The sequence below is a fragment of the Podarcis liolepis genome (assembly GCF_965112155.1).
Source record: "Podarcis liolepis genome assembly, chromosome: 17".
NCBI classification, from domain to species: Eukaryota; Metazoa; Chordata; class Lepidosauria; order Squamata; family Lacertidae; genus Podarcis; species Podarcis liolepis.
In genome coordinates, this window is record NC_139571.1 from 21,434,511 (window position 1) to 21,450,440 (window position 15,930).

The 15,930-nt window shown below is 46.8% G+C and overlaps 2 protein-coding genes across 2 annotated transcripts in view; one reads left to right on the top strand and one right to left on the bottom strand.

Annotated features, from left to right (window-relative positions):
- The window catches only part of LOC310697158 (atrial natriuretic peptide receptor 1-like), a gene marked incomplete at its 5' end in the record, with an annotated part of 49,193 nt that extends 46,131 nt beyond the window's left edge, over positions 1-3,062 (top strand). The window contains one exon of the mRNA XM_083483477.1: positions 460-3,062. The remainder of the gene's footprint in view (positions 1-459) is intronic.
- Positions 3,063-12,903: 9,841 nt separating this feature from the next.
- Positions 12,904-15,213, bottom strand: TMEM215 (transmembrane protein 215). The gene has a single exon (XM_083481276.1). It carries the CDS (start codon positions 14,034-14,036, stop codon positions 13,272-13,274), a length of 765 nt encoding a protein of 254 aa, XP_083337402.1. The 5' UTR covers positions 14,037-15,213; the 3' UTR covers positions 12,904-13,271.
- Between the last annotated feature and the right edge of the window lie 717 nt (positions 15,214-15,930).

The window sequence follows — 15,930 nt, forward strand, 5'->3', positions numbered from 1 at the left end:
TCACATGTGAGCACGCAAATAGGGATCTAGTGAAGGAGAAAATTCCCCTTCCAAAAAGTGGAAACAGGAGATGATGCAGAAAAACAGCATTTTGCTTAGAAACCGGCAAGGCACTATTCTTGAGGTCTCTTACTGACACTGTTTAAGAAATGGTTCAGAGAGGAATCACATATGGTATAATCTTCAGTGCTCTTGAGTCGAGAACCTTCTGGGGGGGATTGAAAGGTTTGCAAGTTTGAAATAAGCTTTTCATTGTCCACCCTCTGCTACAGCTATATGTGTAAACATGGTAAGCCAGGTGGATACGGAGAAAATAGATGGAAGGGGGGAATAGGAAGCCTGTGCTGTCTCATTTGTCTGGTTGCCCATCAGCATTCTTTGTTTTGCTGTGCCTGTTAGAAGCACCTCAGTGATGCTGGGTCCCTTTTTGGCACACAATGCTTTTCGCTTTCTTTTTAGTGAGAACCTCAAGCACTCTGACTCATCGTGGAATTTAGGACACACTGGCTGTGGTGTCTCTGAAGTAAAGCGGGGCTCCTTTCCACAAGCACTCTTTCGTTCATACATAGTCGCTGAGTTTTTGTTTTGTTTTGCTTCCGTTCATAAGTGCTTGTAATGCTGGATAATCTCTCATGTTACAGAACTGTCATGGATTCAATCCTGCCTTGGGATATTATTCAAGTTCCTGCCCTGGTAAATTCCTCTCCCCTTCTCTCACATCAAGGCGATAAGAGTCCTTTTGGACCTGACCTTTAAGCCTAGCATTTTGTTTCAAATACCTGCCCCACCAAATATCTGTGGGTTATTGGAGTGGTTTTATTATTGAAATGTATCGTTTTGTGTGTTTTGGCTCTTATAAATTGCTTGGAGACTTCTTCTTTTTTGTCATAAGCCAAATGAATAAGGGACATGAGCACGACAACCCACTCCTGCTGGCCTGTGGGGTTTGCAGCCAAATTAGAAAAGCATGTTTTGCTAGACAAACACAGAGCTAGTACATGGAGAGTTCTTGAACGTCCTAGAGAGGACCCTCTGTGTGTGGTCACTTCCTTTGCCTCCTCTGGGCAGGAGCTCTCTAACAAAGGAGACAATCCTTTATATTTCCTTCTTCCTGTAAGAAGACTCTCTTTTCACGATGTTTCCAAGCTGACCAGACGTGCATGACTAAAACTCCTGCCTTCAGCCATGTTAGCAAAGACTCCCAACTTTTATTTCGCTGTAACTTAGAAGTATTTTTCTGCACGCTACTTTGCTCTATTTGCTGCTTGCACTGAAATGTAAGTAAACCCTTTCCCCATTGATCTTACTAAAAACGCATGGCTCATTCTCTGCAACAAGGGTGAAAAGGAGTTGGTCAGCAGACCACAAACAGAAGGGGATAAAAAGATATAGCTGCCTTATTACTAAACTTTAATAAGCTGCCAAACTAAAAAGTATTTTAATCTGCTAAAAAGGCTTCACAGTCATATTGTTTTGTATTTCTTCCACACACGTGGGATAGGAAGTTTAGATCTAAATCTACAGATTTAATCCTCAATCTATTTCCCAACATGGTCCTCTCCTCATTCAATACTCAGAGGTATTCTGCCTCTGTCTGCATAGCACAATGTCCTCTTTGGTGACCAACAGCCACATCACAAATCTTTTCCTTATATACAAAAAGAATCTATGAATTCTTCAAGCCTCATTCAAGCCATGCCGTGGGTGGGAGATCTCAGACTCAGGGGCTGCATGTGGCTGTCCAGGCCCTTCTATCCAAAACCATCTCAAAGCTATTATTTGCCCAGAAAGAAAAGCTGCCATGGGGATACATTGCAGCTTCCCTTTGGGGACAAATAGCAACTTTGAAGGGGGGTTTTCAGTGAGGAAAAGACACAGGGAAAGGATTAACAACAATACCATTGCCTGTTAGCTGCAGTCCCCAAGCAGCCCCTAGAATGTTACATAAGTTGTTTCTTTGCAATCTCTGTTTTTCTGTATTAAATGTTTTGTTGCTATAGCTAGTATTTGTTTTATTTTTTTCTGCTGGTTTTATATTTCATGTGTAATTGACAGTATTATTTTCTTTTGCATTTTAACCTTGTTTTATATTTGATGTGTATTGAGCTAGAGAAATTATTTTGTGAGGTGACTAATAAATATAAATAAGAATAAGAATCTGACATTGGCAGCACTTTTAAGCTGAAGTGTTTGACTGATTAACACTCTATGGCCTTTAAAATAATCTGTGGGAGGGGAGGTTATCGATTTCTTTTGCTTTATTATGTATTTTGCATTTTCATTTTGTAGTTTGTATTTTTATGTTGCAAATGGCCCTGTGATCTTCAGATGAAGGGCGGTATACAAATAATAAATAAATGTAATAAGTACATAGTTTGTCACAGTAATTTCTGTAAATTTTGGGGTGGGGCAAAAAATCCTTCCCCAAGCCACCGCGTCACTCGCAGGAGAGACATGTGGCTGCAGGCCCCACAGTGAGTGCTGACCTGATGAAGAGAGCACAGCAGAGGTTATATTTTCTGAGAATCCTCTGGAAAAACAATCTCTCAAAGGACCTGTTGATGGCATTTTACTATTGTACTATTGAGAGTGTATTAACTTATGGTCTGTGCGTGTGGTTTGGGAGCTGCACATCAGCGGAAAAACAATGCTGTCCAGGGTAGTAAAGACTGCGGAGAGAATAATTGGGTGCACTCTTTCCACCTTGGATCAAATCTATGCTTCCAGGTGTCATAAGAAAGCTGCAGAGATAGCGCAGGATAGTACGCACCCTGGAAATGATCTCTTTCAGCTTTTGCCTTCTGGAAGAAGGTACATGGTTATAAAGATGAGGACTAGCCACCTGAGAAACAGTTTCTATCCAAATGCGATTTTGGTTTTAAATGCAGTGTAAGGTAGTCTCTATGTGAGTATATTGTATTCAATTATGGGGTATCAGGGTTCTTAGGGGACTAACCAGGCTGGGATAGTTGGGATAGCAGGCTTGTTCGTTTTTGAATGTCTGGTGTAGATTTTTCAATTTCGTTGTTTTGTATGGGACAATGACAATAAAGATTATCGTATCGTATTTTGTCACCCCCCTCTGTGGTGACACCCAGGGCAGCCCGCCCCCACTGCACCCCCCCCTTCCTCCACCCTTGGGTTGGTGAGTGGAGCAAGCTGTGGCACAGCCCCTAACAATCGCTCACAGAATTGTCACTCTTAACAGATCTTGGTCTCCTTTTCGGATTTGAGAGCCCATCCCACAAAGCCATATCTTTGGGTTCAGCCCAACAAGCAAGTCAAAAGCATCCATCTCTTCTCAAGCTAATTCAAGATGAGACTAGCTATTCTTCCTTCATACTGATCTTGAGCCTGTGGAGTAGGGAGGAAATCTGAGCTTTGATTCCCAAAAGGGTCTTTCTTTTCATAATTGCCTGTTGACTGAGACATCTCCTTAAAGAACATTTGATGGCCACTCCACCAGGGCCGTAGAAGTAATGGCGGTTCTGATTTGTCCATTAAAACTCTCTCGACCAAACCTCCACTTTTCAACCAATAATAATAATAAATTATTATTTATACCCCGCCCATCTGGTCGGGCCTCCCCAGCTACTCTGGGCGGCTCCCAACAAAATATTAAAAACACGATAAAATATCAAACATTAAAAACTTCCCTAAACAGAGCTGCCTTCAAATGTCTTCTAAAAGTCAGATAGTTGTTTATTTCCTTGGCATCTGATGGGAGGGCGTTCCACAGGGTGGGTGCCACTACCGAGAAGGCCCTCTGTGTGGTTCCCTGTAACCTCACTTCTCGCAGTGAGGGAACCACCAGAAGGCCCTCAGAGCTGGACCTCAGTGTCCGGGCTGAACAATGGGGGTGGAGACATTCCTTCAGGTATACAGGGCCGAGGGCTTTAAACCGCCAACACTTTGAACTGTACTCGGAGAGCCAATGTAGATCTTTCAGGACCGGTGTTATATGGTCTTGCCGGCCACTCCCAGTCAGCAGTCTAGCTGCCACATTCTGGATTAGTTGTAGTTTCTGGGTCACCTTCAAAGGTAGAACCACGTAGAGCACATTGCAGTAGTCCCAAGGCTTTGAAGGACCCCTCAGGTGACACCTAGATGAGTCCCCAAGCTTACAACAGTATATGCACTTGCTGCTGTTTGAAGTGGTAGCCTGGCTGCCCTCAGAAGCATTTAGGAACAGAATGACCCATAGGAACACCACAGCCAACATGAAGAGTGTTTAATTGGGGAACCCGATGTTCTTCGGCTGTAGCTCCTGCCATCCTCAGTAACATTGGGTTTCCCAATTAAAGAGCCGAAGTCTTTGAACAACGCTCATCCCATTCCAACGATCTGTTCCGGATGAAGCAGCAGGCAACACACAGAGAGAGATAATGTGCCTGTCATGGCTTTCTTCTTCATTGTAACAGGTAATGCCGACTCCCATACATAGAATTTTGCAGACCAGATCAGCTTCCAGTTTGTAAATTAAAGCTGATTGCCACCTACCTAGATTTCCAGCAGTGAGGGATAAGGGACTCGATATTGATGGTCCCAACCTCCTGCCCACTCTGCCAGCACATACCAGGGAAATGAAAAAAGAGAGAATAAAGGGAGAGCCCAAACCTTAGTAATATTAAATGTTCTTTTTTTACTGAGGTTAATGTGGAATTAAATTGTGAAAAACAATAAAAAATTATTTAACGAACCTCATTAATAAACTCGGTGAAAGGGTTGCTCTTTAGGCTATGCTTGGGCGCCAATACTGGATAACCAAACATACACGTATCTGATACACTGAGTTGACAGAGAAAGTGCAACATGTGTCCAAAATATTTGTGAGCAGTGAATAGGAAAGGACTTGGCCTCTGCTTGCATGCATCTTAAAACACAAAATTATTATTTTTAAATTTGCAATTTGCTTGTTATTTTGGGGGATTTATAACCACCCTTCAACTAGTTTCCATGGTGGAGCTTTTTATAGGTGTGTGCCCTTCATATGTGTTGCAGTATAGATGCATTTTTTAAAATGTGGGCATCTGTACCTTCATTCTATTCAAGGAAGGAGCAAGAGAAAAGAGAGTGAGAAGAAAAAAAGCTGGAATGGAAAGCACTGGATTGGACAGGCTTGGGGTGGTTTGGGGTCTTCTGAGGTGAAGGAGATGTGTTCCACGCCCTCTGATGAAAATAGGGATGTCCTATTCCATCATCATCACCATCTACTACTACTACTACTACTAATACCCAGTGGCGTAGCGTGGGGGGTGCAGGGGGGGCCGGCCGCACCGGGCGCATCATCTGGGGGTTAGGGGGCGCAAATCCACGGGTTAGGGGGCGCAAATTACTTGCCTTGCCCCGGGTGCTGACAACCCACGCTACGCCACTGCTAATACCTCATCCATCTGAATAATACCTCATCTGTTTGACTTCCAAAACATTCAGAAACCAAAGTCCCATCAGAAATTTGGCTTCAAAAAATAGTTCACAAACCAGAACAGTCACTTCTGGGTTTGTGGCGTTTGGGAGCCAAAACGTTCGAGAACTAAGCTGTTCAACTGTACAGGGTTGCTTTCAGATGTTTCCTAAAAGTTATATCATTACTCATCTCCTTAAGATCTGAAGGGAGGGCGTTCCACAGGGCGGGCACCACTACCGAGAAGGCCCTCTGCCTGATTCCCTGTAGCTTCACTTCTCGCAGGGAGGGAACCGCCAGAAGACCCTCGGAGCTGGACCTCAGTTTAATAATAAAACATTAAACATTTTTTTAAAAACTTCCCTATAACAGGGCTTCCTTAAGATGTCTTCTAAAGGTTGTATAATTACTTATCTCCTTGGCTTATGGGTTGCATAATTCCATATGCTCCAACATTTCTCTGATGAAAATAGGGACATCTAAGGAAAAGCGGGACGTTCTGGGATCAAATCAGAAACCGGGACGGCTTCTGTAAATCCAGGGCTGTCCCTGGAAAACAGGGAAACTTGAAGGATCTGGTGTTCTGAGACATCCTAAACCACTTGAGGCTGCACCTGAAGCCTTGGGGCTACCTTGGAGTTTAAGAAGGAGCAGAGAAAACAGATCCAGTCTGTGTGTCCAAAAGCTTCCTATCTAAAGACAGGTAGGAACCAAGAGGAGAGGAGATGAACAGTACAGTTTTGTTAACTGGCAGATCTAGCTTTCAACCAGGGAATAATTTGGCCAGGACTTGCAGTTACAGTGATTTCAGGAGGGATGCCTAACTTGCCACTTGGTGTTAACGGAGGAGAAAACACCCCCATGCAACCATTAAACTACCGTATTTTTCGGACCATAAGACGCACCTAGTTTTTAGAGGAGGAAAGGGGGAAAGCCCCATTTTTTTGAGGATCAGCTCAGAGTTGTGCAGCTTCTTTTGCAAAGGGGAAAAGCCCTGGTTTTTTGAAGATCAGCTCAAAGTTATGGAGCTTACTTTGCAAAGGGAAAAAATCCTGTTTTTATGGGGTTCAACTCACAGTTCTGCAGCTTCTTTAGGAAAGGAAAGGGAGCCGTTTCTACAGTTTCCAGACAGATACAGTGGTACCTCGGGTTAAGTACTTAATTCATTCCGGAGGTCCGTTCTTAACCTGAAGCACCACTTTAGCTAATGGGGCCGCCTGCTGCCGCCGCGCCGCCAGAGCATGATTTCTGTTCTCATCCTGAAGCAAAGTTCTTAACCCGGGGTACTATTTCTGGGTTAGCGGAGTCTGTAACCTGAAGCGTATGTAACCTGAGGTACCACTGTAATCTAATCAACCAGTCACATGTCGCTGAGGAAACAAACAGCCTCCGTCTGCAGAACATTTAACAATGGAGGCCTGGGCAAGGGGGCGGGGCCAGAAAGGGAACCAACGATGGACCCACACATTCGCTCCATAAGAGGCACAGACATTCCCCCTTTTTAGGAGGAAAAAGTGTGTCTTATGGAGCGAAACATACGGTAATTTATTTATTTTATTCATTAACCATAACTGCCTTACCCCTGCACCAATCTTTTTTTTCGTTCTCCCTTCAGCCAACTGTAAAGGCTAAGATATGGTGACTCCCTCCAAGGTCACTCAGTGAGTGAGGAGTTGAACCTTCATCTCCCAGGTCCTAGTCCAAAACTTTTAACCGCTACTCCTAGAGTACTTCTGGGGCAGCTATATAAATTAAGTAGGCAAATAAATATGGGGAAAGCCAAATGTCCCTTAGAGAAGGATCTGAACTATTTCCCTTAAAACTTGAATTTGTTTTATTCTGGATTGTTTCATTTGATGTTTTAATCAAATAATTTGATGTTTTAATCCAATGTCAACTGCTTTGAGATGCTTTCTTTGAAATATAAAGTGGTGTAGAAATGAAATTAATAATAATAATTCCCTTTTTTTAAAAAAGTGCCTAGGCATTCAGTAGTGGTGACCAGAACCGAGGTTAAAGGTGCCATTTGGTGATTAGCTAATCTATCTGAGTTTGTAACACTGGAGCTCAGATATGGACGACCTCTCTTCCTCTGGGCAAAGGTTGGCACCAAATGAACCTTGGGTGAACCTGCAGGTGAATGGATGAAGCTGCAGAGATAGTGCAGGATAGTGTGCACCCCGGAAATGATCTCTTTCAGCCTTTGCCTTCTGGAAGAAGGTACAGGGTTATAAAGACTAGGACTAGCCACCTGAGAAACAGTTTCTATTCAAATGTGATTTTGGTTTTAAATGCAGTGTAAGGTAGTCTCTGGGACGCAGGTGGCACTGTGGGTTAAACCACAGAGCCTAGGACTTGCCGATCAGAAGGTCGGTGGTTTGAATCCCTGCGACGGGGTGAGCTCCCGTTGCTTGGTCCCTGCTCCTGCCAACCTAGCAGTTCGAAAGCACATCAAAGTGCAAGTAGATAAATAGATACCACTCCGGCGGGAAGGTAAACGGCGTTTCTGTGCGCTGCTCTGGTCTGCCAGAAGCGGCTTAGTCATGTTGGCCACATGATCCGGAAGCTGTAAGCCGGCTCCCTCGGCCAATAAAGTGAGATGAGCGCCGCAACCCCAGAGTCAGCCACGACTGGACCTAATGGTCAGGGGTCCCTTTACCTTTTTAAGGTAGTCTCTGTGGAAGTATATTGTGTATAACTATGGGGTATCAGAGTTTTTAGGGAGCTAACCAGGCTGGGATAACCGGGGTAGCAGGCTTGTTGGTTTCTGAATGTCTGGTGTAGATTTTCAATTTTGTTGTTCTGTATGGGACAATGACAATAAAGATTATTGTATCGTATCGTAACCTGTAAAACGCTGCTTAGTGAACTTGGTCTGGTCTATGCAGCTGTCTGCTGCGAGCCTTCAAATGATGAGTAAATGTCTCACTCTGCCCTGCTTTTCCCTCTAAATGGCTGTACAATTTTATGGTGAGCAAGTTAGGAAAAGTTCACACCCCTAATGAAAAGCATCATCTCTCCCTTTGATAATTCCCTTTGAAATAACTGTCGGTAACAATGTTTCCAAAAATGAGACGGCCCTGAAGGAGCCCGAGGACTTCTGTCTATCTGCTAGATAGCATCACATGTGTGAGAGTCGCCCAGCCAAACCCTCTCTCTCTCTCTCTCTCTCTCTCCGTGGAAAAATCAGAAGTCAGTTTTCTGCAGAATTATCCCAAGCCTTCAATGGAGGGTTGGGCGATCAAGCGGTCTGGAGTAAATTATGTATGATGAAAACAAGAGCTCGTACAGATATTTTTCTTTCTTTCTTTCTTAAAACTCTGAGGCTTTTCAGAGCTGCGCAATCAGCCACAGAAACGAAGCATGGACAAACTTACAAAGGAAAGCCCAGGACGTACAAATTACTCTGGATTTATTGAATATATTGTTCCTCACAATTAACCCTTGAAAGGCATCCTGCATAGATTAAATATATAACACATATAAAATCCCAAATCAGATATTGGTACATGTACAGTATTGCACATATGATACGGAGACGTAATGTACATAGGTTTTGCTGACTCATTCCCTGCAGGCTTTGAGAGGTCCTCCAAGCGACATGTTTTATGCTGAGTCATCAGAAAGTTCCTGCTTCCATTGCTATGGCGACAAATGATAACTGAATCGATGCACACAGCCCACCTTGTGCGAATACTCTAGCTGACAATTTCCTTAACGTTACCTGGAGGGAGGGGTGGATACCCAGGTGAACAGCCAAGGCAAAGTTAAGCTCTTTTGAACCTCACAGTCTTCAACTGGAAGGATTGAGAAACATGCTCAATACACCCACTGAAACCAAAGGGGCCTAAAATTGCTCTGTTGTCATGGAATCACTGAATTGTAGAATTGGAAAGCATGCTGAGCATAATCTAGCCCAAACCCCTGGAATATACAGCTGCAGCGGCGTAGCGTGGGTTGTCAGCAAGACAAGTAATTTGCGCCCCCTAATCCGGGGCAAGGCAAGTAATTTGCGCCCCCTAACCCCTAACCTGCCGCCGCTGCCAGCTTCTTCTTGCTGCTGCCTGGTCTGGTCTGGTGTGGTTCTCTCCCGCGCTCAGCGCTGCGCTGGGCGGCCGCTGCACTGTCCCTCCCCCAGATAGTCCCTCGCTCTCTCTCCGCACCGCACGCCTGGCACCCACCCCCTCCACAGTGGGCGGCGACCCAGCGGCTCGGATCGGATTCGCACAGCCAGCACTGCAGTGAGAGAGAGTGAGTGAGCCAGGTAGGGGCAGAGAGCTGCGTGTGCGAGCGCGCGCCCCCCAGATGTTGCGCCCGGTGCGGCCGGCCCCCCCTGCACCTGTACAGCTGTCCCAAAAAGGAGATCAAACCTGCAATCTTGGTGTTATCAGCAACTCACGGTAACCAAGTGAGCTGTTTAGGATGGATGATGCCACTGGTTTTAGAACAGAACGTGTCATATTTTTTTATCCAGGTTATTCAGTTATCTCCTTCCCTATTCCCCAGATTATTCTACTGAAGAGGTACAATTCTGAAGGAGACATGTCTTCTTCTGCTGTGGAAACTACTACTGGAGCAGAGCTTCAGCCATTGATTTGGATAAGAACTGATCTTAGAGCCAAGTGCCCGGCCATTCCATAAGTGCAGTCACATTTTCTTTAAGAGAACCCACGAATGGATTAGACCAAGTTCCACCTAGCCCAGCGTCCTGTTCCCAGCTCTAACCAGCCTGGTATCTCTGGAATATCACAAAAAAGGCATGAGCATGAGACCTTTCCCTCAGCAGCTAGCATTTGTTTATATACTGCCCCGTGTCTCCAAAAGGCCTGAAAGCAATCACAGACATTGATAGCCCTTGACTCATTTAATCCTAGCAAATCTTGTGGCAGTGAATTCCACATACCACCTCTAGCATGTGTATACACATACATGATTCTAATGGCAAGCTTCCTGCAGAGGGGCGCTCGCCATGTTTTGTTTCTCCTCTGGACTGAGCTTCAGGGAGAGAGAAGTTCTGAGTTCAGCATACCGTGCACAGCACAGATTGGCAGAAGACCAGTGACGTCACTAACCAATCTCCTCTTTCTCTCCACTCTGAAAAAGGGTTTAAAAATGGATTCTGTTTTAAAAAGAAGTGGTGTGAGTGAATACGATGTAGACTGAATAATACATATCGTGCCCTAAAAAGAAAAAAAGATGGATTCAGCATATCTGAAGCATATGAGGGGAGGAAGAAGGGATATTACTCTAACAGCATTTGATTCACTGGCCAGTTTGTCAAATGCATTGAGAAAGGGAAGGGAAGATGGGATTGAGCTGTGGGAGAAAACAAACAAACAAAACCACCAGCAATAATTTTACAATCAATTAGTCTTCAGGACAGGGCAATGGGGAAGGAATCTGGCTATATATATACAGTGGAACCTCAGGTTGCAGACGTAATCCATGATGGAGGCACATCCACAACCCGCAGCGTTCGTAACCTGCAGCGCCACGTCTGCACATGTGTGTGACGCGATTTGGCGCTTCTGCACATGCACAAAGCGTGATTTGGTCTTCTGCGCATGCGCAAGCGGCGAAACCCGGAAGTAACCCTTTCTGGTACTTCCGGGTTTCCCGCGGTCCGCAACCTGAAAACACGTAACCCAAAGTGTTTGTAACCCGAGGTACCACTGTATGTATATACATTCAAAGTAGTCACAGTGAATGCTGAAAACAGAGGACCATAACACAGGGTTTTGTTTTATTCAGATTTTAAAATTGCCACCATTAAGACGGCATATTAATATGGCCTTTGAAATATGTTTATATTCCTCCCCCTCCATGAACAATAACTTGTCAAAAAGAAGCATCCATTCGCATTTCCAAAACCCTTTTCCAGACTCTCAAAAGCTTTCCCACCTGTCCCTATATGCCTTTTAAAGTCAAAATCAGGTGTGCTGTCAATACCAGCGGTGCTGTCCAGTCGTAAGCTACTTACACTACACTTCAGATCAATTTCACTAGAAATCTTGCATTGAAAAAAAAAGGATAGCATTCTCTCTCCCCCGCAGCTCCCCCCCCCCCCCAGATATCAGTGCAACAGAACAATGACATAACACTTAAACTATACTGAATATTCAACAAAGGGGGAAAATAGTTGCAAACCCATGATGGGTTATTAAAAGCAGACACACACACCAAAAAGTAAAAAGGGGGAATCATGTTTCCACCTTGTCAGAGCAATTCTATAAATTACAACCCAAGACGTAAGCTCCACTGAGTTCAATGGGACTTACACCCAGGAAAGTGTGCATAGGATTTCAGCCCGAGTAACCGTGCTGCTGGAGTTAACTGTATTTCTCTTAGGCTGAGTACACATTAGGAACTTAAAACGCAGTGAGGTCATTTCCTACCCCGCCTTGCTGTGTTTCAAGTCGCCTTTGCATGTTGTTGTACACACCTGAGAAGGGACGGGGATGTCTTTACCTGTTGGGTTCCCCACCCCTGCAACCCCCCTCCCCAAACTCCTATTCACGAAGTTGCCATCTGCGCATGCGCTGTCTTCTACATCTCAGCTTAATTGCGCATGTGGCTTAGATTTTCCTGACGGACTGAAGTTGGTTTGAAAAGGGAAATGCAACAAACAGCCACATTTCTCAAACAAACAAACAAACAGGATAGCTCTGGACCACAGGTACACTAGAAAACGGTAATGTGTATACAGACTCCTTACTCCCACCAACTGTCTTGGCTGTTAAAAATGGTTCTCAGTCTCCAAGATCGTCATGGGTCAAATTTATTTGACACAATGCCCCTGCTGGGCTGTCTGAAGTTCCCTGCCTGATCCATACGATGGTAAAAATGACAGGGCCGGGCCAAGGTGTTTTGCCGCCTGAGGCAGAGCAGCAAGTGGCGCCCCCTACAAGTCAATGTGTGTAGTACATTGTAGAAGGGCAGTAGATCAGTGGCTGCATGCCACGGTATCTCCAGGCCGGGTGAGGAGACACCCCAGTCTGAAACCCTGGGCAGCTGCAGCCAATCAGGGTCAACAGCACTGAGCTAGACAGACCAATGGCCTGACTTGGTGTAAGGAAGTGCGTGCCCAACATTCCGAAGGATGGTCACTTGATTTTGGCACACGGCGCGGAAAATCCCTCAAGCGCCTCTTTCCTCACCAGGCAGTGAGAATACAAGAGCACATTAAATAGGCAACTTACTGCACCCAAAACTGAAAACTTAGGGCCAGCCTGATTCTCCCCACCCTCTGCCCCATTTTACCAGACGGAAGAAAACATCGAACTGCACCCGGCCTCTTTATCAGTGCTTTCAGAAGTCAGTGGAAGAGGCAGAACTCTGAATATCTTGCGCTTCCAAGAAGCACTCCTGGCATTTGATTTCTGCTTTACTTTTGAGCAGCAAGAGTATCCCCCACCCACTCCGCCAGCCCCCCCCCCCATCCCTGCAAGGTTTGGCAACGCACACACCCCCAGCTGACAAATCATGGTAGAAAAGACTGATTCTCCTGAAACATGCTTATTATTACTTTTAACAAGAAACCGAAAATAATAACTAAATAAAGTTTGATTTCCCAGGCACAAAAGGTTTGAGTATCAGTCACATACCAGGCTGTTGGGGTTTAGAAAAAAGTTAGTTAATAGCTATGAGAATTGTCCCATGCAGTGCAAATCCAGCCAATATTATTATTATTAATTATTATTACTATTATTACTATTGTTACCAGTTATTATTTTTGTTTTAAAAGAGCCGGCTGCTGGGAGGGTTCCTTCATTACTTGCTCCGAACAACACCGCCCATTCGTCAAAGTCTTTTTTTAAAAAATAAAAAAGAGGGGAGGGGAGAAAGAGGACCCGTCCACCAAGTCTTTTCAAACTATCGTCTCGTGATCCGAGCTGATTTCCTCGCTGGGGTTTATATAGCAACAGTACCTGTCGTAAGGGCTGCTGTCCTTGTAGGAACAGACGATGATGCTGTTCAGAGGGGCCACGGAAACGGTGTCCTCTGCGCCCGGGAGCGCGGGGGCCCCTTCGAAGACGGGAGATCCTTCCTGCTGCTGCTGCTTCTCCTCCTCTAAGGCACTGAAAAGGGTGGCTCCGGCCCCCAAGACATTCCCAGGCATCTCCGGGCAGCAGTTTTCCAAGTATCTCAGCTTTTCCTCCTGCTCCGCTTTGTGCAGAGAGCCCCTGCCCTCCCCGACGGCGGCGGAGGTGGTGATGGTCGTGCAAGTAGAGAAGCCGTCCTCTCCTCCTCGGGAGCTCCCCTTCCTGTCCTTGGCTCCATAGGCTTTCTTGGCCAGCTCGTCGCAGCTGCCCTTGCCAGACTCCAGGTCCGACGGGGTCCTCAGCAGCTCCAGCACGTCTTTGTCTCGGGGCTTCTTGCGGCAGCAGCAGCAGCCACCGCAAGGCGGGCGCCCCCTCTTATCGGGCCACTTGGTGCAGCCGTCGGTTTTCCTCGCCAGGGCGATGGCGGCGATGCCCGGCAAGCAGATGGCCGGCCCGATGGCCAGCAGAGGGATGTCCCCCAAAGTCTCCCCCTTGATCCCGGACACCGTGAACATGAAGCCGAACACCAGGACGACGCTGACCAAAGCCACCACCAGGCCGGTGCGAGGGTTGATGTCGTCGGGGCGCATGGCTTTCACGAAGTCCCCGGGGTCATCGGGGGAGCTCCCTGGGCTTGAGGGTGGGGGAGAGAGAAGGGAGCTCCGTTTGCCAAGAGAATCCTTTGCTGTGGGGTGGGGAGGGGGGGAGAGAAGAGGCAGGAAAGCGGCAGCAAAACTCCCCCCAGCCGACGCACCGCTTGCAAGGGGCGTCTCAGTGCATCGCCCTTCCCTTCGCAACGCGCGCGGCGAGGCTCAGGGGAGCGCGCCGTTTCTGCGCCCCAGCAGCATTGCTCTGCGCGCAGCTCCTGTAAAGCCGGCTTCCCCGTCCTCCGACTGCTGCCTCTGCCGCTGCTAGGAGCGCCGCTGCCGCCGCCGCTGACGGCAGGCAAGGCAGGCTTGCAAAAAGCAGCTGCCTCTTACCGCGCTTGCAGTCTTACACGTGAAGTCCCGCGGGCCTCTCTGCTGCTGCTCCGCTTTGGATCCCGGGCCAGAGATCAACAAAGCTGCTGGGAGATGCATTAGGAGCCATTGCAAATGGTATACTGTTGAGGGGGGAGGGGACAGCAACGGAAGCATGGGGCGAGAGAGGGAGTTGGTTGCGGAGTGTTGTGTGGCACAAAGTGTGCGGGGAGGGCAGACTTAAAGGTCTCCAGTAGGAGAGAACCCCGCGCGCCTTGGGCGATCCGAGACGGTCGTCCCCACTGAAGCTACTAAGGGCTAGCTTCCAAGTTCAAGGAGCAAAGGTTCCAGAAAAAAAGTCTTCTCCAAATCACAGGGAGAGTCGCCTTATGAAGAACTATGAAGAGGATCGAGCTGCCCCAGCAAAGGAGCCGGCGCAAGAGGCACCAGAAATCAACTCGTTTGCAACGCTTCAGATTTTGCAGAGCGGACCCTCCCGGCCAAAGGCTTTTGTCCTTTTGCAGAGGTCAAGCAGCCAGCCCGCCTGCTGGTGGGGGGATGTTCCAGTTTGTGCTAAAGACCGGGAGGCGGGCAACGGTGCCTTTCCAGCGAGGAGCGCGTTGCAAGTGCACCTTCCCACAGCCGCGCGCGCTTCGCCCCAAACTCTTGCCCCTCGTCTCCGCCCTTGCGCTCCTTTTGCTCCGCGTCTGTACGCCACTGCGGAAGAGGAAGAAACGCGCTGCAATGAAGACCCCCACCCTCCCTCCTGGCCTAGCAGATGTGGCGCAAAGGAAATAGGAACAACATTTGGCACCAGCTTTACTGTAGGAGTTTCTGGAAGGAGACGTACAAGATACCACGAACCATTTTAGGGACACCACTCCGGATTCGTGTAGGGATTAATAATAATACCCCAACTAACTGGCTGGGTTTCCCCAGCCACTCTGGACAGCACATATAAAAAAAATAATAAAACATAATAAAACATCAAACATTTAAAAGCTCCTGATACAGGGCTACCTTCAGATGTCTTCTAAAACTTATGTAATTCTTTATCTCCTTGACATCTGATGGGAGGGTGTTCCACAGGGTGGGAGCCACTACTGAGAAGGCCCTCTGCCTGGCTCCCTGCAGCTTCACTTCTTGCAATGAGGGAACCAGCAGAAGACCCTCAGAGGAGGACCACCCTTCTTCTGCAGATACCAGGGCAGTTCCCAAGATAAAAATACAGAATAAAAGCACAAAATAAATAGTTAAACCAAAAACAAAAGAAAACAATAGCGCCCCTCCTGCAGAATTTTACTCCTCAGCTTTTTCTTCTCCTGAAGATGTCCCGCAAAACAGCAGGTAAAGATTTTTCCTTAGGGTTTACTCCGGAAGCTTTTCTCATATAAGAGTCATGGGCGTAGCCATGGGGGGCAGCAGCCCCTCCCCAGATCAAGTAAAACAATTGAAATAACTAACTGACCAATCACGTCATTTGGGGGGGCCCACAAAAATCCTGCCACCCCCAACAAAAATCCTG